The sequence below is a fragment of the Mus caroli genome, unplaced genomic scaffold (assembly GCF_978045245.1).
Source record: "Mus caroli unplaced genomic scaffold, Mus_caroli_1 scaffold_19, whole genome shotgun sequence".
In the NCBI taxonomy this organism is placed as follows: Eukaryota; Metazoa; Chordata; class Mammalia; order Rodentia; family Muridae; genus Mus; species Mus caroli.
In genome coordinates, this window is record NW_028227274.1 from 51,135,572 (window position 1) to 51,157,270 (window position 21,699).

At 38.3% G+C, this 21,699-nt stretch overlaps 1 protein-coding gene across 1 annotated transcript in view; it reads left to right on the forward strand.

Moving 5' to 3' along the window:
* The window catches only part of Snx2 (sorting nexin 2), a 47,003-nt gene that overhangs the window by 17,161 nt on the left and 8,143 nt on the right, over nucleotides 1-21,699 (forward strand). Inside the window, exons 3-11 of the mRNA XM_085833582.1 lie at nucleotides 1,481-1,644; nucleotides 5,080-5,146; nucleotides 5,420-5,463; nucleotides 6,981-7,122; nucleotides 9,871-9,949; nucleotides 17,630-17,705; nucleotides 18,376-18,489; nucleotides 18,745-18,838; nucleotides 20,819-21,024. Coding sequence (XP_085689708.1) covers nucleotides 1,481-1,644; nucleotides 5,080-5,146; nucleotides 5,420-5,463; nucleotides 6,981-7,122; nucleotides 9,871-9,949; nucleotides 17,630-17,705; nucleotides 18,376-18,489; nucleotides 18,745-18,838; nucleotides 20,819-21,024 — 986 coding nt within the window. The remainder of the gene's footprint in view (nucleotides 1-1,480; nucleotides 1,645-5,079; nucleotides 5,147-5,419; nucleotides 5,464-6,980; nucleotides 7,123-9,870; nucleotides 9,950-17,629; nucleotides 17,706-18,375; nucleotides 18,490-18,744; nucleotides 18,839-20,818; nucleotides 21,025-21,699) is intronic.

Below are 21,699 nucleotides of genomic sequence, written 5' to 3' on the forward strand. Positions count from 1 at the left end.
TTGGTCAGCCTTGGTGGAAAGCACTTTTATCCACTAAGCCATTCTCTGTCCCTGTTTTCATCTTTTTTTTTTTTTTCTTTTGAAAAGAGTATTAAGTGCCATCAGTGTTCAAAGCCTAAAGTGGGTATCCAAGCTTTTAGTTTGTTCTGTCAGGGTCATATGTGGTCTGTTGTCTATATAGATTTCCCCCCCTCTGGTTCCCATAGTTTGGAAGATTTTAGTTATTAGTCATTTTTCTTTTAATATAAAAATATAAAGAGGTTCATACCAGTTATCTTGTCAACATTAAGTAACGAGTCTAAATAGTTTAATATGTCAACCTGTATAATTTCAAGTTGACTGCATGAAGTGGCTCATTGACCACAATTACTACTTTCTCAATATCCCAAGAATCCAGAAGCCTTAGGATGAGAAAGCACCGGTCTGATTCCTTGTTTGCCTTTTAATTCCACCTCCCTCTTCTTGGTATCAGTTCTACAAGCCAGCAGGACTGTTTTGTGTTAGACTCGCTGATTAAATTTCACTACCCCCCCCCCACCATCCCCTCTTTTACTTATGCTGTTATTCTATTTGCATGGTAATTCCCTCTAACTTCTTCCTGTTTAAATCACCTCAAATCAGAGTCAGAGACTATTTCTGATTTTCCCCACCCTGAAGTTTTGACTCCTGTGTCTACTCAAATTATAGTGTTTGTTCTGTCGTTCAAATAGTAATTGAATGTCTTATAACATTCTTTATTGTTCTCTTAAGTCTTTTATTATTATTTAACATTCCACATGTCTTGTTTTCTCAACTAGATTATAAACTCCCTGAGGGCAGGTATGATTTTTTTTTCCATTTCTTTGTGTTTCTTCTGCATTTAGCACAGTATTACATAGTATGTAGACATTCAGTTTATTGATGTGGTTTGATCTTAAATATATTTAATTTTAGATATTTCAAGTGAATGAGCATTTAAAATTAAAATCTAAACATCTCTTTGCTTTGTGTCATATTTGTATATTCAACTAATATCCAGTAATCTTTGGCAATTAATTGCTTTAGATTACTAACTTGGTGGGTTTTCCATAACAGGTTTTTAATCCCAATTGGAATAGATAAAGGTAGTCTGCTGCCATAAAATTTGTTTTTATATGTATGAAATATTTATATTAGTTTGAATAAGTTATATGAAAGGTAAGTAACCACGTGTACATTGTATTACCAATCTAAACACGAATGAATGTGGAATTATTCACATCATTGCTTTTCTCCTAGTATAGATAGTTAAATGGACTTAATACAGTTCTTCATAAAATCAACACAGTTCCTGTTTGCTGTAAAGTTTTCATAAACAACTAAATAATTAGTTACATAAAGTCACTCTGTAGTGATAACTTAGAAGTCATAGTCCTTTTGAGACTTGTAGATATGTTTTTCATGTTTCGTGAATTGCCATATGCTGTGATTTCCTTGATTTACTTGTTTAATTCATGTCTAGAAGCCACAGAAGAGGTGTCTTTGGACAGTCCCGAAAGAGAGCTCATCCTGTCCTCCGAGCCATCCCCTGCGGTCACTCCTGTCACTCCCACCACACTCATTGCTCCTAGAATGGAATCAAAGAGTATCTCGGCTCCAGTCATCTTTGACAGATCCAGGGACGAGGTCTGGCATTTATCTATTTATATAGTGCTAAGGAGTGCCTAGTGGTTTTGGTTTTCTGTATGTTTTACCTCTGAGCTATATATGCAGCTCAAACTTTTAACTTTATTTCTTTTGAGTTTCCTCAAGCTTTCATTTTTAAAAGAAAGAGGTACAGATCAACTAAAGTTACATTCTCATGACTTGATAATCCTTTTACTTATAAAGGATAGGATTATTAAGAAACAGCAATAGTTTTTAATAAGGCACATTTGGAGAAGAAAACAATCTTGATACAGAGGTTATTTTAAATATAAAACATTTAAAAATTATTTAACTAGTAATATGTAACCAGTATAACCACAATTAAATAGTGACTATATATGAACATGTGAATAATATTTCAAAAATAGTACAAAGGGAAAATAGTAAAATGCAAATGAGTGCTCACAAAACTGATGAAGTTAGTGAACAATATGTGCACAGTTATGTATCAGGCAGCAGGCGTGTTGGCTCGGTGAAGAGGTTGTAACTGGAGGCAAGCTCTAAGAGGGTGGAGAGGTTGTAGCTGGAGCTCTAAGAGGGCCTTCGGGGATGTACTAGTTGCTTGCATTTCTTCTTTGAGTTCTGCTTAGAAAGATGAGCTCATTGTGTGTGAAGTATTGAATTGTCCACATAGCAATTCATACACTTTTTTTCTTAAATCACAGTGTGCATGTACAAAAGATTAGCTTAATGTCTCTATAAAAAAAGTGACCTTGAGCAGAAAGATGGTAAGGAAATAGACTTTTGTTATAGCTCTATATTACTAATATTGCCTTGATATTTTGGCAGATAAATACTCTGAGATTTCTTGTCTGTTGATTGTTTTTTGTTTTGTTCAGTGCTGTGAATAGAAATCAGGGCCTTGCTTGTGCTAGACAAGCATACTATCTCTGAGTTACACTCCCAGCTAGCCTTTCTACAAACTCTTCTGTAGCAAAAGGATTTGAAACTCGTGAGGCTTTTTTTGGTTTGTATTTTTTTTTGTTTTGTTTTGTTCGAGACAGGGTTTCTCTTTTTAGTCTTGCCTGTGCTAGAAGTCACTCTGTAGGCCAGGCTAGACTGGCCTCAAACTCAGAGATCCACCTGTCTTTGCTTCCCAAGGGCTTGGGCCACCACGTCCCAGCTGAAATGCCTGTTTTAAGTTGCTTTCAAAGGGACCTCTCTGTAGTCCCATCAAGTTATTTTTCCCACTTGCTGATTTTGAAAATTGAGTTTTACAGGGCCTTGTCTTTGAGAAAAATGTGTTTTTTTAAAAAAGTAATTAGAGGGATTATTCTTTTAAAGTTGTTTTTAATTAAAATTTCTACAAGTAAGTTTCTACTGTTACAAGTAATGAGTTCTTTTTAATTATTTAAGGAGTGAAAATTCTGGGGCTGAGGCTGGGATAATGGCATAGTAGATAAAGTACATGTAGGTTTAGAGACCCTGATGGATATAAATGCTGGTGGACATGGACAGCTATCCTGCAGTCCCAATGTTAGAGAGGCAGGAACTGGAACCCTACAGCAAGCTAAGTAGCTAGACTGGACAAATCAGTGCAGTAAGGAAGCTGAATCCACTATGTTCATAGCAGCCTTATTTATAATAGCCAGAAGCTGGAAAGAACCCAGATGCCCCTTAACAGAGGAATGGATACAGAAAATGTGGTACATTTACACAATGGAGTACTACTCAGCTATTAAAAAGAATGAATTTATGAAATTCCTAGGCAAATGGATGGACCTGGAGGGCATCATCTTGAGTGAGGTAACACAATCACAAAGGAACTCACACAATATGTACTCACTGATAAGTGGATATTAGCCCAGAAACTTAGGATACCCAAGATATAAGATACAATTTGCTAAATGCATGAAACTCAAGAAGAACGAAGACCAAAGTGTAGACACTGTACCCCTTCTTAGAATTGGGAACAAAACACCCATGGAAGGAGTTACAGAGACAAAGTTTGGAGCTGTGACGAAAGGATGGACCATCTAGAGACCGCCATATCCAGGGATCCACCCCATAATCAGCTTCCAAACGCTGACACCATTGCATACACTAGCAAGATTTTGCTGAAAGGACCCAGATATAGCTGTCTCTTGTGAGACTAAGCCGGGGCCTAGCAAACGCAGAAGTAGATGCTCACAGTCAGCTATTGGATGTATCACAGGGCTCCCAATGGAGGAGCTAGAGAAAGTACCCAAGGAGCTAAAGGGATCTGCAACCCTATGGATGGAACAACATTATGAACTAACCAGTACCCTGAAGCTCTTGACTCTAGCTGCATTCAAAAGATGGCCTAGTCGGCCATCACTGGAAAGAGAGGCCCATTGGACATGCAAACTTTATATGCCCCAGTACAGGGGAACGCCAGGGCCAAAAAGTGGGAGTGGGGGGGAGGGTGTGGGGGACTTTTGGGATAGCATTGGAAATGTAAATGAGGAAAATACCTAATAAAAAATATTTAAAAAAAAGAAAAAAAAAGAAGAAAGTAAGGCAATAAAGCATGATTAATCTGAAGACCCCACTTCTGAGCTGCATGTGGAGCACACCGTCCCAGCACACAGGATGTTGAAGCAGGAGGAACAAAAGATTTCATATTAAACCGAAACAAGCCAGGTTTCTCTGTGTAACCCTGGCTGTCTTGGAACTCACTTTGTAGACCAGGATGGCCTCGAACTCAGAAATCTGCCCGCCTCTGCCTCCCAAGTGCTGGGACTAAAGGCGTGCGCCACCACCTCCCGGCTGTTGTTGTTTTTCTATATATATGAGACATTAAGACAAAAATTTCTGTTCTCCAAATGATCTTCATTATATGAATTTTTTCTTTGTTTACATAGTCAGCATATATGAAAGCTCCTGTTGGTTTTAAATTATTGTGACCTGACCCTACTGAAAATAGTAGGGTCTGTATATCTGGAAAAAAGGTAGAAAAACTACTCATTGGTATTATAATAGTAATATAAGTTGAAATTTTAAAATTCTACATTTTTTGAGAATTTCATACTGAGTACTGTATTTTATGACTGACTGTCCACTTGGTATTGGATCACCTCATGCTTAGGGAAAAAAAATGACTGCCTGTAGCTCTTCATTTAAGGGTAGCATCTTGAGAAATTTCTCCCATCCACATTGGCATGGCAATTAGTATTATCAAGATAGTCTCCATCTGTTGCAAAAAGTAGCTTCTTTGGCGATGGGTAAGAGCCCTACCTGTTTGTGGGTATAGGATAAGCATTTAGGAAACAATTAGAAATGATGCTGGTTAGAGAGATGACAGTAGCAGGATCTTTCCTAGACAGCTGGCCAGGGCTGCACCACTAGGCAGACAGACACTCCCTACTGAGAGGGCCATGAGCCCACACAGACAGCTGCTGCTTACCTTCAAGATAAAGGGGATTTTTTAACACCAAAAATATACTTTTCTAGATTGAAGAAGAAGCAAATGGAGATATTTTTGATATAGAAATTGGTGTGTCAGATCCGGAAAAAGTTGGTGAGTCATTATTGTATTTTGTACTTCTTTTTTTAATAGCTTGATTGTTACATCCTATAGTTTTCCACTTAAGTATATGGTTACAGTATTGTTTCTTTTTATTTTATTTTATTTTATTTATTTATTTATTTATTTTGTATTTTACTTTGAAGCATTTAATTTAATTAGTTAAATGCCAGGTCTTACACACACTAGGCAAGCATTCTATTGCTTACCTAACCTCTGCCCAAGCATTTGGATTTCAGTGATATTCTTTGGCTCTTTTCTTTATAGGTGATGGCATGAATGCTTACATGGCATATAGAGTAACAACAAAGGTAAGCTTTTTCTTCTTCTTCAATAAAGTGTTGGCCCCTCACACTGTGGTAGAGAGGATGTGAGCATAAGTATGCAGGAAGTGAGTTAATCTAGACCTGAGGGTCAGGCCTGGCTAAAGTAGATCCAAGGTGAGTCATGGTGAGATAAGAATGGGAGGGAGGAGCAGGATGCCTCTTTCAGGTAAAAGATTTGCTCGTGTAAAAGGCCGAAGTCAAGCATTGTACTTTCTAGAGTTTCATCTGTAAGCGACTCATGGCTGAATTTGGTGGCCACAGGGTCGCGTGTGTTTGAGTAGCCGTGTTAGGAGTTTTGTTTTCATCCTTAGCATGAAGGAGAGCTATTAGAGCGTTGGACAAAAGCATGGCACTATTAGGTTTTCACTGGCACAGCTTTGTCTTAACTCAGTGTGGATTGTGAGCATCCAAGTACAGATTAAGATCTCCAGGTGAAAGGCCACTGCAGTTTTTAAACATTAAGCCATTATAACATCTTAATTTTACAGTGGGGGGTAGCTCAGTTGGTTAGAGTGAGTGCCTGCCTAGCATGCATGAACTCCCAGGTTCACTCTCCAATATGCAGAAAAACCAGGGAAAGTGGTACACACCTGTGATTTCAACACTTGGGAGGCAGGGGCATGGGGAGCAGCAAGAAGTTCACAGTGAGGTCTAAGTCAGCCTGGGGCACACAAACAACTACAACTGGGGAGGACTCTGAGGAAACAGTTTTGAAAGTAATGGAAGTAAATGGCTGTTTGAGTGACATAGGTAGGAGAATCAATTATGTGTGAGCAGACGGAGTAAGGGGGACAACTTATTCATGATAAAGGAACTTTGTAGTTGGAGAAAGACAAGATGGAGAGAGACACAGTGAGGTGGCAGAAGTTTGCTTAGTTGATGAAACAAATCCTTATAAATCCTTACTCTAATGTCAGGTTCTGTTGCAAGCACCTGGCTTAGCAGGAAAGAGTAGAGGAAAGTGCTGTCGCTGTGGGGTTCTCACTCTAACACTGAAAGTTCAATGAGTTTGAGCTGAGTGAGATTTGCAGCTGCCTTTTGGGAGGTCTGGGCAATGGGTAAATTTAAGAATCTGTAGTAGTTTATGATTGTGAGTTCAAAGGTATCCTAGGCTGCAGATAGATAGATGGATGATTGATAGATAGATAGATAGATAGCAAGCAAGCAAGCAAGCAAGCAAAACAAAACCTTGTTTCAGAAAACTAAAGGGGGAACCATTAGCAAAAGTATGATAGGAATCAGTGTGATAGGTCAAAGACAATAAAAATCGAGTTTTTTTCTTATATTGCTTTTTTTAAAACTATAGGCCTTAAGTTTTGGGGTTTTTTTTTTTGTTGTTGTTGTTGTTTTCTTTTCTTTTTGTTGTTGTTTTAAATCTATAAGCCACATTGGTACTCTGATTCATTTGCAAAACAGAGCAGACTCCACTTACAGTCATGTGCAGTATTCACTTGTAAATTGCTTACTATTAATGTAGTGAAATACCTTTTCTTTATTTGTAGACTTCTCTTTCCATGTTCAGTAAGAGTGAATTTTCAGTCAAAAGAAGATTCAGTGACTTTCTTGGTTTGCATAGCAAATTAGCAAGCAAATATTTACATGTTGGTTACATCGTGCCACCCGCTCCAGAAAAGAGTATAGTAGGTAAGCATAAGTCAGAATAATTCCTCTTTACTGTTCCTAATTCAGTTTTAGCTGTTCCAGTTTGTGTGTCCCTTATTTATCCCAATCGGGGCTCCCACCTGAGCTGCAGACTTATATGTGCTGTGTTGGTCCCACACATCCTTAAAGAATCCCTGGGTTTAAACTCAGGTTGGTCAGGTTTGGCAGCAAGCATCTTTATACTCTAAGCCATCTCACTGACCACCATTAGTCCACTTTTAAGACTTATGTTTTAAAAGTTGTAGGTTATTACCAATCTGTTTAAGTTCTGGGTTTTTAATGATTCCTTTTTAATTTTCTTTATACTCAAAATTATTACTCTGAAATATATTTAAAATGAATATTGCTGATCATTAATCTTACTAGGCTTGAAAAGTCATTTTATAATTAATAATTTTGAAACTTGATGTGTTCAGATGAATTTGTTATATTCTTTTCTAAATCCTTGAATAAAACTCTCTTTGGGTTAGTTTTATGGTAGGGATTGAGCTCAGGGCTTTCAGCATGCTAGGAATGCTACTACTAAATACTCTTATAGACTCCGTTTTCTATTTTTTAAAAATAATACTGTATTGTTTCAGAACTGTGGAAGATGCATTTAAGATGGGTTAATTTTTGCTGGAAATGTAGCTTTTTTGGCAGTATTTGCCTAGCATGCACAAATTCCTGGGTTTGATTCCCAGCATTGAGGACTTAAAGACAGGAGACTCACATTCAGTCATCCCTGGCTACACAGCAAGTTTGAGGCAAGCCTAGGCTACATAAGAATTAATAAATAGGTAGAGTGGACTTGATCATTTGAGTACCATTTCATTACAAAAATGTTTTAAGGCAAGTAGATATATATATATGTGTAATACATATCTGTTTATATGCATATGTATACATGTGCATATAGTCGGATAGGGTAATATAAAGCCAAATAAAAGTTTCCTCCAAAAACTGTGAATACTTAAAAGTAACTAGCAGATTAATTTTTAAACTTTCTGGACTCTAGCTAGTAAAGAAGCAATTATGTGTTTTACAACACCACATAATTATTGACAACTTTTGAATTAATATACATTCTCTAAAAAATAATAGGGTCTCATATAGCTCAGATTGGCCTGAAATCCAGTGTGTTTTGGAGGGTAACCCTGACCTGTTGATCCTCTTATGCCTCCAAAAATGTTCAAATTATAGGTGTGGACCACCATGCCCAGTTTCTTTGCTTGTTCACTTTATGTATGCATGTGTGCATTCGTTTATTATCAAAGTTGTTGCTGTCTAGCCCAGGCTGGCCTCAAACTCACAATCCAGCCACCTCATTCTCTCAAGTTCTGGGATTATAGCCATCTGCCACCACACTTGTGTAGATGCACAGATTTTTAAAGTAATATATCTAGTGAGTTGGCAGATTACAAATAGGAGTTTCCTGGGAAGATGTAATTGCTATTGAAAGGACTCTGTATTATCTTTAGTTGAGATAAAAACACAATTCTTTCTGAACTATTAGAAAAGGAACAGCCTGGCACAAGAGTGCTTTTTTTTTTAAAGATTTATTTTATGTATGAGAGTACACTGTAGCTGTACAGGTGATTGTGAGCCTTCATGTGGTTGTTGGGAATTGAATTTTAGGTCCTCTGCTCGATTCGGTCAACTCTGCTTGCTCAGGCCCAAAGATTTATTATTATATGTAAGTACACTGTAGCTGACTTCAGACACACCAGAAGAGGGTGTTAGATCCCATTATGGGTGGAGGTGAGTCACCATGTGGTTGCTGGGATTTGAACTCAGGACCTTCAGAAGAATAGTCAGTGCTCTTACCCGCTGAGCCATCTCGCCAGCCCTGAGTGCATTTTTATTATGCTAGCACTGGGGGGCCTTAAGCAAGAGGATCATGAGGTCCTAAGCTACACAGATGAGACCTTGACTCTATGAAACACAGACAAAATGACCAAAACAGCCTACCTAGTTGTGAAAAATGCAAACATGCTAGCTCTGCACAGGGAAAGCATTTAACAAACTCATTAATTACATCTAACACATTTCATCATCCCATAAAGACCTTCATTGACTATATCTTTTTAAACTCCATTTTATATGTTCAGATATAAGAATGGAGCCTAAGTAAATGGCTTAGCAGTTAAGAGTAGTTGCTACATTTGCAAAAAGCTGGAGTTTGCTACCCAGGACCAATGTTGGGCATCTTACACCTGCCTGTAACTCCAGTTCTAGAGGATGTGATGTCCATCTTCTTCAACACCTATATGCATGTGTACATAACAAAAGGCATATACAGAAGTAAATGATAAAGTCTTTTTAAAAAAGAAATGTAGAAGAAAATTGAGCTGGAGATCTAGCAGAGGTAGAGTACTTACTTATCTAGCATTCATGAGGCCTTGGGTTCAAGTCCCAGGATTAGGGAGAAAATACTCTTGGGATATAAAAACATTTTTGGTCTTAAAGCGTGAAATATCACAAGTTATGAAATTTTTATGTAAGCTTTTGTATAAGTTCAAAACCCACAAATATAGCTCAAGTTGTGCTTTGTTTGCATATTGCTGCCATACATATTTATTCATTAGAGATATTAACATATCATGGGACGTAATTCTTCAAAATGCCTTACTCTTTAAGTAAGATCCCAGTACCAGCACAGGGTCATTACTGTCAACTTAAAAAGTATATTTCATTATGAAGAAATTATGATGGTCTGTTTCTTACCAATCTCCTCCAACTTCTTCAAAGGTATGACCAAGGTCAAAGTAGGTAAAGAAGACTCATCATCCACTGAGTTTGTAGAAAAACGAAGAGCGGCACTGGAGAGGTAATCCGAGTAACAGCACCACTTTTGCTGCGCCTCTATTAGTCTGCAGCTTTATAGTCTATAGCGTGACATCTGTTCTGTATCATGCGAGAAGCAAGAAAGGAATGAATGAATTGATGTCAGGGTTATGTCATAATTACCAAGGTCTCTAAAAGGTGCCTGTGGTTGTAAGAGGGAAACATGAAAATTGTGCTTGCAGAACACTTGATAGAGTGTGAGGAGAAGCCATGTATGGTGCGCACTCCTACAGTTCCAGTATTCATAGACTAGCAGGAGGACATATGTCTTGTGCTATATAGAAGGACCCAGTCTCAAAATATAAACGACAGGGAGGAGAGGAGACTGGGCCTCCATGGAGAAATGCTTATGTAACATTTCAGGGGCCTGAGGCGTGCCCTTAGCACTGCCCTTCCCCAATACAACAGATAGAAATTACTTAGAGTCTTAGGAAGCTATGCTATATTAATCTACTGTTCTAATTATGCCATACTTAACCTTCTGTTTTAATAATTTATAGTTTGTCTAAATTGATTTTTTAAATTAGATTTGTTTATTTTAATGCATGTGAGTGTTTTGCCTGAATATGTGATATGTGTACTACATGCAAGCTTGGTGCCTGTGGAAGTCAGAAGAGGGGGTTGGATCTCCTGAAATTGGAGTTAACAGATGTTTGTGAACCACTGTGTGGGTGCTGGGAAACAGACCTGGGTCCTCTCCAAGAACAACAACTGTAGATTATTTGATATAAGCATTGTTAAACTGTGAAAACTGCTCGTGTGTGCCTTGTCATTGTCGTGTATTTAAGTCTGGCTTTAAGTAAAGAGTAACTTTAAATAAGTAATAAGTAACTTTAAAGGAGTAATGTTACTCCTTGCTTAGATTCCGTTAAAGAAGAAGAATAAGTACGTTCTGTTCTATCTTCCTTTAGAGTACATAATTATACATGTCCTGTAGATCTCAAGGCTTGCTTTTCTTCTTTCCTTTTTGAGACAGGGTCTTACTGTGTAGTCCTGGTTGGCACTGAACATAAAGATCAGCCTCTCTCTGCCTACCACAGTACTGGAATTAAAGGCAGGCTAAAAGGGTGGGAATATTCCTACCTCCTACACCTTAACATACAATACTTTCTTTCTGTGCTAAAATGTGAAAACACAGTTGAGACTATCAGAGAAGTACAGCGAAGCTTTTTGTTTGTTTGTTTGCTGTTTGTTTTTGAGACAGGGTTTTATTGTGTAGTCCTGGCTGGTCTGGAACTCACTATGTAGACCAAGGTGGCCTCAGATTCACAGAGATCTGCCTGTCTCTTCGGAGTAGTGAGATTAAAATAGTGAACTATGACACTGGTTCTCTGAGGCTTTACCACTTTCTAGTAGCATAGTTAATTTTGTCTGGTCTTCATTTTATCTTCTGCCTTATCAGTGACTTAGGTTGCTAGCCTTTAGGATTGTGTGTATCTTCTTGTTTGTATGCATATATATCTTCATGATACAATTTAATTTTTAGAACTGTTTTTGAGACAACTTCTTATTTAGTAGTAAATTGTTTACATTTTAAGAAAATCCCCTAGAAAAGTCAAGTTAACCATATTCCATTTTTAAAAAAGCTAAAGAGGACTGGAGAGGTAGCTCCTCAGTGAAGAGCACTTCTCCAAGACCCATGCTCGATTCCCAGCATCTCACAACCATTGTAACCCCAATTCCAAGAGATCTGAGGTCCATCTCTGACCTGTAGATGCCACAGTGTGCAGAAATAGAGCCTGGCAAAACACTCATACATAAAATGAAATAAAAGTTTAAAAATAAGAGGCTGGTAAGATGGCTCAGCAGTTAAGAGCACTGATTGCTCTTCTGAAGGTCTTGAGTTCAAATCCCAGCCACCACATGGTAGCTCACAACCATCTGTAATGAGATCTGACACCCTCTTCTGGTGTGTCTGAAGATGACTACAGTGTACTTACATATAACAATAAATGAATCTTTAAAAAAAAAAGTTTAAAAATAAAAAAATAAAAGCTAATGTTTAAAGAGAGAATCTAGTTATTTAGAATTATTTAAATTGTATCAGACATTTAAATAAACATTGGAATTGATTGTGTTGTAAGATAAGTATTTGGTGTGTGTGTGTGTTGAGACAGGGTTTCTCTGTGTAACCCTGGCTGTACTGGAACTCACTCTGTAGACCAGACTAGCCTCAAAATGGAAGATCTGCCTGTCTCTGCCTCCCAAGTGCTGGCATCAAGTTGTTTGTGCACCACTCTGCCCTATGAGGAAGTTTGAAACATTTTGGACGGCATGTACTTACCCAAAGATTTGTCCTGCCAAGAACTTGGGATTTGATGCTTCATTATTCTTCTAGTTAGAGTTTACCATATAGTCTATATGGTTACTTGATTCAAATTATCTTGATCTAATTTCATTAGTTCCTAAAAGTTTCCTTTGCTTATCTGAAAATTAGTTCTTAGGTGGGCATACAAAGTGGGTATTATTATGACATTCCCATGTTGTCAAAATTTGTTCTAATTCGTCCCCTCTTCCATACTCTTTACTGATAAACATGACCTGTTGAATGCCACCTTAAGTGGAATTAGTAGGTTTATAGATAGGATTTTATTAAGAGTATTAGAGTGGTGTGTAAGAGTTTATTAGGTGGCCATTTTGATTCATACCAGTAATCCTACTGGGGAGTCTGAGTGAGGCAGGAGGATTGCTACATCTTAGATGCTAGCATGGGCTACATTAAAAAAATACACTGTACAACGCAAGCACGTGTATCTTAATCCACACATGTACAGACAAGACATGGAGAGGTATGACTCACAATGACTTTCCATTTGAAATCTGTCCTGCACTGCAATACCTATGTGACCTGTGCAAGAAGTGTAACTTAAGTGAACACTTATCTCTGATGAATTGGCTAGGATCAGTGTTCACTTCAAGTACTTAAAAGTTCATTTGCAAGACCCAGACAGATAAGATAGATTCATTAATCCTATGCTTTCACATCAGTGAATTTGGAAGTAGATCGCTCTCTAGGGTTCTCTTATTCCCCGGGAAGTTCTATTGCTTCGAAAGCTTGGGCTCTCATTCTAATGGCTAGTAATCCAAAGGCTTAACTTAGCGACCTGTTCTCCTAGTGGGCTCTGTGATTATTTCATCCTTGGCAGTTCTCCCTCCTCCCCCCCTTCCCTCTCCCTTCCCCTTCCCTTTCCCCCTCTCCCTCTCCCTTCCTACCTTCTTCCCTCCCTCCCTTAAATACAGCATGTATAGAATAATCCCGTTAAAACACAGCCTGGGCTGCATGAGACAGTTTCAAAAACAAACAAAGCCACCCTAGAGCAGATTGCACTAGCCCCTAATCCTAATTGTATTCAATAAAACTAAAGTTCTTAGAATTGACTACAGATCCCTATCTGACCTGCACTGCTCATTCACTTTGTTGTTACCCATATCTCTCATGTCTCTTTGGTCCCCACTTTGCTCTGAGCCACAGTGACCATTTTGTTTGGAATCTGAGGCATTTCTAACTTTTACCCATTTATAGCTTGTGATGGTTTGTATATCCTTGGACCAGGGAGTGGCACCATCTGAAGGTGTGGCCTTGTTGGAATAGGTGTGACCTGGTTGGAATGGGTGTGTCACTGTGGGTGTGGGTATAAGATCCTCACCCTAGTTGCCTGGAAGTCAGTCTTCCACTAGCAGCCTTTGGATGAAGACATAGAACTCTTGGCTCCTTCTGTGCCATGCCTGCCTGGATACTGCCATGCTCCCACCTTGATGATAATGGACTGAACCTCTGAACCTGTAAGCCAGCCCCAATTAAATGTTGTTTTTCATAAGACTTAACTTGGTCATGGTGTCTGTTCACAGCAGTAAAACCCTAACTAAGACAGAAGTTGGTACTGGGAGTGGGGTATTGCTGTGATAGGCCTGACCATGCTTTTATTTGACAGAATGTGGATTTTGGGACTTTGTATTTGGAAAGCAATGGAATGCTTTAAATGGGGCTTAATGGGTCATCCTAGTAGGAATATGGAAGACTTAGTTGCTGGGAGTAATTTGAACTGTGTTGACCTGGCCCAAGAGATTTCAAAGGAGAAGAATTTCAGAATGTGGCATAAAGACTGATTTTGTGGTACTTTGGTGAAGAATGTGGCTACTTTTTGCCCTTGTCTGAAAAGTTTGCCTGAGGCTAAGGTGAAGAGACTTGGATTAATTGCATTGACAAAGGAAGTTTCAAAAAAGCCCAGCAGAGACTTTGTTCTCTGGTTAAGTCTTATGAAGAGAAGTTTGAACAAGCATAGCAAGCTTAGAAAGGAAAAATATAAAATATATGGTTTGAGTATTAAAGGGGTACCAGGAAGTGAAATGGAACAAATTCCTGTGTTCTAGGAGATAACAGATTAAGGGAGTGGGACCTTGGGGCAAGATCCTACCCAGCTAAATTAAATCCAGGCATGGTGGTACACACCTTTAATCTCAGGAGACAGGCATGCTGATCTCTGCATTCAAGGTCAATCTACAGAGCAAGAACCAGGATAGCCAAGCTTACGCAGTGAAGGATTTAGAAAACATAAAGCTAGTGATAATGTAATAGGACAAGGGGATCATGTTCTAGTTCCTGTATGCAGCAGAACTCGGCAGCTTCAGCCATGTGGCTCTGGCTCTAGAGTTAAGAATGGAAGGAACTACTGGGAAAATTGATGCTGGTTAGCTGGAGCTAAGGAATTAGCAGTGATTAAGAAGAGACCAGCATCACTGAGGTGAAATCTTCTGGAAATTGTTTTCTGGGAGCACAAAGAAGCCGTGTTCCAGAGATAACCAAGGTTGCACCTCATGCTGCGGCTGGACTTGGTAATGTGTAAGAGTCACTCAGGTGGTACTGCTTGTGAAGGAATGAAGGGATAATGGAGAAAAGCTGAGGCTTAGCACTGTGAGAGGCCAGGGAAGGCCATTGGAAAAGGTGAAGCCTCAGCTGTAGTTGATGGCCCAGGACTGAAGGGGTCATGCAAAGGATTTGAGGCTTGGCACCCTGAAGAGAGCCTATGAGAGGCATTGGTGAAGCCTACTTGGAGTGGAATACCCCAGTGTATTAGAGATGTCAGTACCATGGAGTGATCACCAAGAACTGCAGCCATAGTGGAGTGGATCAACCTGAGCTTAGAGTGCTACAGAGGGCAGAGCTGGAAAAGTGATGCCAGCCCTTAGGAGGAGTCCAAAAGATCAAGTGGAATCCCAGACACTGAAACAAGAAGCTGTAACATTGAAATTGCCTTGGAGACTCAAAGATGTTAAAGATGCCAGAGCCATGGGACACATGCTGAGGAAAGCTGCTAACAGGGAGTGGAACCAGCCCAGGAGAAAGCAGTTTGTTGCAGTCAACAAAGATGAAAAAGGAATGGAGATCTGAAGACTGCTTTGACATCAGCCATGGAAATGCAGAGTTTGGAGTTTGCCCAGCTGGTTTCCTGCCTTGCTTTGGAGATTACAGTTAATTAAGTTGGATGAATCTCAGAAGAGACCTTGAACTTTGTACCTTTAACATTGTTGTGACTGCTATAGACTATGAGGACTTTGAAAGTTGGACTAAATGCATTTTGCATTATGCTATGTTTAAGTATGTCCCCCATAGACTCATGTTTTTGAACAAGTCTATGGGGACCAGGGAGTGGAATGTGATGGTTTGTATATCCTTGGATCAGGGAGTGGCACCATCTGAAGGTGTGGCCTTGTTGGAATAGGTGTGACCTGGTTGGAATGGGTGTGTCACTGTGGGTGTGGGTATAAGATCCTCACCCTAGTTGCCTGGAAGTCAGTCTTCCACTAGCAGCCTTTGGATGAAGACATAGAACTCTTGGCTCCTTCTGTGCCATGCCTGCCTGGATACTGCCATGCTCCCACCTTGATGATAATGGACTGAACCTCTGAACCTGTAAGCCAGCCCCAATTAAATGTTGTTTTTCATAAGACTTAACTTGGTCATGGTGTCTGTTCACAGCAGTAAAACCCTAACTAAGACATAGCTCATTATCCTTTTCGGTGTTTAAATATTCAAGTAAAGCCTGTTCTGACAGCTGGCTTCATTGTACCTATCACAATTGGCACGGAGCACATCTTAGATACTTGGTCCCATGTGCCCCATTCTTCTTTTCTCATGGGACTTGTCTTATATAATAGATTATGTAATTTATGTGATTGTTGTGTTTATAGCTTAGTATCTGTCTTCTAGTACCAAATTGTAAATTCCATAAAGGAAGAGATAGTAATAACCTTTGCATGCTGATGGCTTCTAGGACATAGAAATAACATGTCTTCACTGCTCAGCAAATGTCTGCTAAATAAACAGGTGATCGTCATCCAAGATCCAGGGTTTTTGCTTTCATAATCTCTCATTTTGTTGACATTGAATTTAGCAGAATTATTTTTAACTCTATTCATCTTAAGGATTTTATGCAGCTGTCTTTGTTTTGCTTTATCTAAGCACACAAGTAGAAACTAGAAAACTCAAGTGATTCTTCTCAATTTATTCTACTTAAAGCAGATCTGAGCCACCATTGGCCACCTCTTTTTTACTTCCTCAGCCCTTGGTAGGCTTTCAAAGGAGGATAGCAAATGTAAGATAAGATCAATCTGTACTGGTAATGAGAACTTGTTTAAAGAAAAAAAGAGGAATTGTTGAAGAAAATTTAGTCCTTATTGAATCAGAACCAAGGACCAAAACCTGATTGTTTAAATCTATCAACAAGAAATATTGATAGGCAGTTTCCCAATTTAGAGATAATAGTAATTATACTTGTTGAGAAGAAAATATACATAGTGGTATATTAACTTAATTCCCTAAAATTATAACTGGAAACATAATTCTGTCTAAAGAAACATTGTTACACAAGCTAATAGTTCATATATCCTTTTGTAACTAAATTGTCCTAGTGAGATATTGATAAAGTATTTACTCTGTCTCCCTTTCAAAAGATGAGCAAAGAGGCTAGAGAGGTAGCTCTCACGCTGAGAGTACTTGCTGTTCTGGCAGAGGACCTGGGTTTGTTCCCAGTACCTACATAGTGGCTCTCAACTGCCACTGAGTCCAGGTTTGGCCTTCATGGGCACCAGGCACGTATGTGCACATGTAGTCACATACACATACATATAAATAAATACATTTCTTTAAGATTTATTTATTTCATGTATGTGAGTACACTGTCGCTGTCTTCAGACACACCAGAAGAGGACATCAGATCCCATTACAGATGGTTGTGAGCCACCATGTGATTGATGGGAATTGAACTCCGGACCTCTGGAAGAGTAGTCAGTGCTCTTAACTGCTGCAGCCCAAAAATAAATACTTTTTTAAATGACCAAAAACTTTGTATTTGATTCTTTAAAGTCTCTCCTCTTCCCACCCCCTGAAATAGGGTCTCATATGTAGACCTAGCTGGTCTAGAACTTGCTGAGTAGACCAGTATGGACTCAAACTCAAAAAAATCCATTTGCCTCTGCCTACCAAATTCTGGTATTAAGGTCTGTACCACCATGCTCTGTTCAACTGTATAAAATTCTAGATTATTATAATGAGTGTAGACTAATAGATAGATTAAAGATACTTTTACTAGATTATTTTTATTCTTTTGTTGAAACACAATTTAACGTGGTACTAAAATAGGATCAATTGAACTCTTGAATATAGGTATCTTCAAAGAACAGTAAAGCATCCGACGTTGCTTCAGGATCCCGACTTAAGGCAGTTTTTGGAAAGCTCAGAGGTATTTCCACTTGAAATTTTCTCATTCATATTTGCTCTAACTAATACAAGATTAGCTCTTCAGTAAATAATTAGTTCAGTAGACGTAGGAAAACCATGCTTGGGGACTCTTGGTGTTGGTTACCTTGCAAATACCTTCTTTTAGTAATAGAGGATGGACAGTTCCTTTTTTGAAGAATTTAAACTGGTTTTAATCAAATAGATGAGAAATAATTTTTCTGTTGCTGCCCTAATTGTTATTGTTTGAGATTTAAAAAAAAAAAAAAACCTTGGCTTGAATCTCAGAGTTTTCTAGAAGCGCATGAGCACAGCCTTCACAGAGTGAGCACCTCTGCTCAGCAGCAGCTTGTGCTCCGAGACAGGTGGCTGTGTTAGAGTCCAGCAGTTTCTTAATGTGTTTTGACAAACAGTGTTTGTTCTATCTAAATGTAAACGTGCAGAAGAAAAGCAATGGAAAGTCCATTTTTTAAGTTTTCCTTTGAGAATGTACAAGTAGTGCATTTGAGAAATTAGATCTCACTGTTGAAATGTGTGAGGGTGAAGAAAATACAGCCTCTTTTCTCTTTTCTTCTCTCTCTTCTCTTTATTTTGGGAGGGGGTCCCTTTTGTGCCCAGTTAAATCTCCAGGCTTTTAACCGGTTTGTTTGCCCTTATTTGTCATTCAATTCCAGCTGCCGAGAGCAGTTAATACGCAGGCTCTGAGTGGAGCAGGAATATTGAGGATGGTGAACAAGGCTGCCGACGCTGTCAACAAAATGACAATCAAGATGAATGAATCGGATGCAGTAAGAGCTGATTTTTCGACTTGAATAATGAAATGAATTAATGAGCCCAACAATTGCGTTTTAAAGCTGTACAAGCAGAAAATAGGATATTAATTTGCTTATTGAGTTCAGTTCTCAGCTACATCAGTTGACCACCATGGTTATATATGGCTAATTTGCTGTTCTAAAACAAGGAAGGTAGCTTGCTATTGGTAACCTAATTTACAATGGTTTGTTCGTCCTAAATTAGCTCCATTTTTCACTTTTTTTTCTTAGTGGTTTGAAGAAAAGCAACAGCAATTTGAGAATCTTGACCAGCAACTTCGGAAACTTCATGCCAGTGTTGAAGCCTTGGTCTGTCATAGAAAAGGTTTGTTAGCCGTGTTAAAGTGCGTATTCGGAAGTGACTGTGGAAAGAAAGAACAACAGTCTCAGAGGATGTCCTGCTGCCCGGGCTGCCCGGGGGCAGCTGAAGCAGACCTGCCAGGAGTCTGAAGCTAGGCTATCTCAAAACAGAAAAAGAGGACTTGTTCAATATCATTTAAATTTTCCCACTGTATTTTGATCTGACTTCTAGCTTAAAATTAGAAAAAGCAAGAGCTTATAAAACTATTTCAATTCACATTAAAATCATTACTCATTTGGTTGAGTGCTATGTAAGTATTTGTACTGTGCCTCTACTTCTTGGAAACCTGTGAATTATTTTGCTTATCTTTTTACAGTATTTAGGGGCTGGAGGTGTCTTGGTAGCTCTTGTCTGACATGCAGAAGCTGGGTTTGAGCTCCAGCATCACATAAACCAGGCAGTCAGGAGTTCAGGCCCATCCTTATACAGGAAGTTCCAGGCCAGCCTAGCCTAGAAACTGAAAAAATACAAAAGGTCAACGAGGTGTTGGGGAGTGAAAAGCTCATAGGAAATTTGAGTTGAAATTTTTTAGTCCACAAAGTTTTGGTGTTAGACTTTTGTTGTTTGTTTTTCTTTCTTTGACTTTGGGGTGGAGTATTTTTAGAGTTCAAAACTCTTCACAATGGTTTTCTAAGATACTATGTGACATAATGCTTAATAGATTTCATTAGGGGCATGGTGACAAAACTAATTACTTGATAAATTTTTTTCTTAAGTTTCTTTTTTAGTTTTTATTTCATATGCATTGGTGTTTTATCTGCATGTCTGTGCAAGGGTGCCAGATGCCCCAAACCAGAGTTACAGACATGTGAGCTGCCATGTGGGGGCTGAGAATTGAACCTGGATCCTCTGGAAGAGCAGTCAGTGCTCTTAACCACTGGGCCATCTCTCCAACCTCCATATGATAGTTATTTCTATATAATAGTTTGTTTTAACTTTATTGTTTATATTATGTATCTCTTAGGAAGTTGGCTTTGGATATTTTAAAAAAGAAATTATATACTATGCAGCAACAGAATAGTTTTCAGAAAATGTAACTTAGTCATTGTCAGTAGCCTTTAAAAACATGATTTTTTTCTTCATTTGAAATGTCTGAAATGGTTGTGTTAAAAATAATCTAGGAATTCTTATTGGAGAATGATGTGAGTTTGAGGGCAGCCTGGACGAAATGAGTTCCTGGTTAGCTCATGTCTCAAAAAAACAAAAACAAAAAAATCTCATTTAATTCTTAGCATTATTGCACAACAAATAGAAAAGGACTTAAACTGATAATAAGTTGAATGTACAAGTATACCTTTTTTCTTTTTGGGTATCTTATTAAAAATTAAGATGTAAAATTTTTTAAAAAATAAATAAAAATAAGACTTGAGATATTATCCTCAATGACAAATATTCAAATGCCAAAGATTATAGTATGAATTATTTGTGATTTTTTAAAAAAATATTATCCTTATTTTTATGTACTTCTGTATTCCAGTGTGTGGGTTTGCAAACGTAGGCTCTCCAGAACACCAGTATAAACTTTTGACCTCAGAGCCATCTCTCCAGCCCTATTCATTTTTATGCTTATTCTTCCTATATGAGAAATACATTTCCATATTCAACAGAATGCAGAAGACAATAAATGAGTAAATTGGTGTGAAAAGGAAAGGCACATTATTGAATTATTCAGACACAGTTCACAATCTGAAGAAACAATCTGTGATTCTATTTTGGTGGGGCTATGCTGGGACTGAATGTAAACACAGGCCACTCCATACAGCAGTGGTGCTTCTGAGCATCTATGTCCAAAGCAGTTTATTGACTGTCTCATATTAATTTAAAATAACTCATAAATTTAAATTTTAATTCGTGAATAAATAAAATTTAGAGAAAAGCGCATAGTGTTAAAATTTTACTAGCAAATACTAAATGCTTTTTTTTTTTGTCTTTTTTTAATTTCAGAGCTTTCAGCCAACACAGCCGCCTTTGCTAAGAGTGCTGCCATGCTAGGTAATTCTGAGGACCATACTGCGCTCTCTAGAGCTCTGTCTCAGCTGGCAGAGGTTGAGGAGAAGATAGACCAGTTACATCAAGAACAAGCTTTTGCCGACTTTTACATGTTCTCAGAACTTCTTAGTGACTACATTCGTCTCATTGCTGCAGTGAAAGTAAGCCCTATTCTACAAGTATTTTCACATCATTGTTATTTAAGCCATTTGCTTTAGAAATAATTTAGACTAAACATGATAGGAATTGCCTGTAACACTAGCACCTGGCTAGCAGATGCAGGAGGGTCACATACATGTTCAGAGCTAGCCCGGTCTACATAGTAAATTCTAGGCCAGTCAAGATTACACATCATCACACACATGCACACCCACACAGTCACACTCATTTGGGTTTCTATTAGATATATACATTTAAGTGTGCAAATCTTATACTGCAGTACTACATAAAAACGACTTCAAAATGAGTACTTATAACAACATTTTCTTCTCTTAGTTCATGGATAGTACAATAAACAGTTCTTAAGTCTAAGGAATGTCAAATGAAAAGTGAAGACTACACATTTATTTATGTATCCGTGGGTGGGTTTGCAACTGTTGGCATGTATTTACTCATCCTAGCAGTAGCTGAAGCTGCCTACCAGCTCTAGTTCGTTAGTAACAAATGGGGTAAAACTGGGAGTGATTGTTGTCTTTAGCACGAATTCAAGCAATGAAAGGATTTTCTGTCTGTATTACTCAAGTGTGTAGTCACATATTTATTAAATGAAATGAGGCTGAATTAGACCATAATTATATTATACAATGACACTATTAAATTTTAAATAAACCTATTTC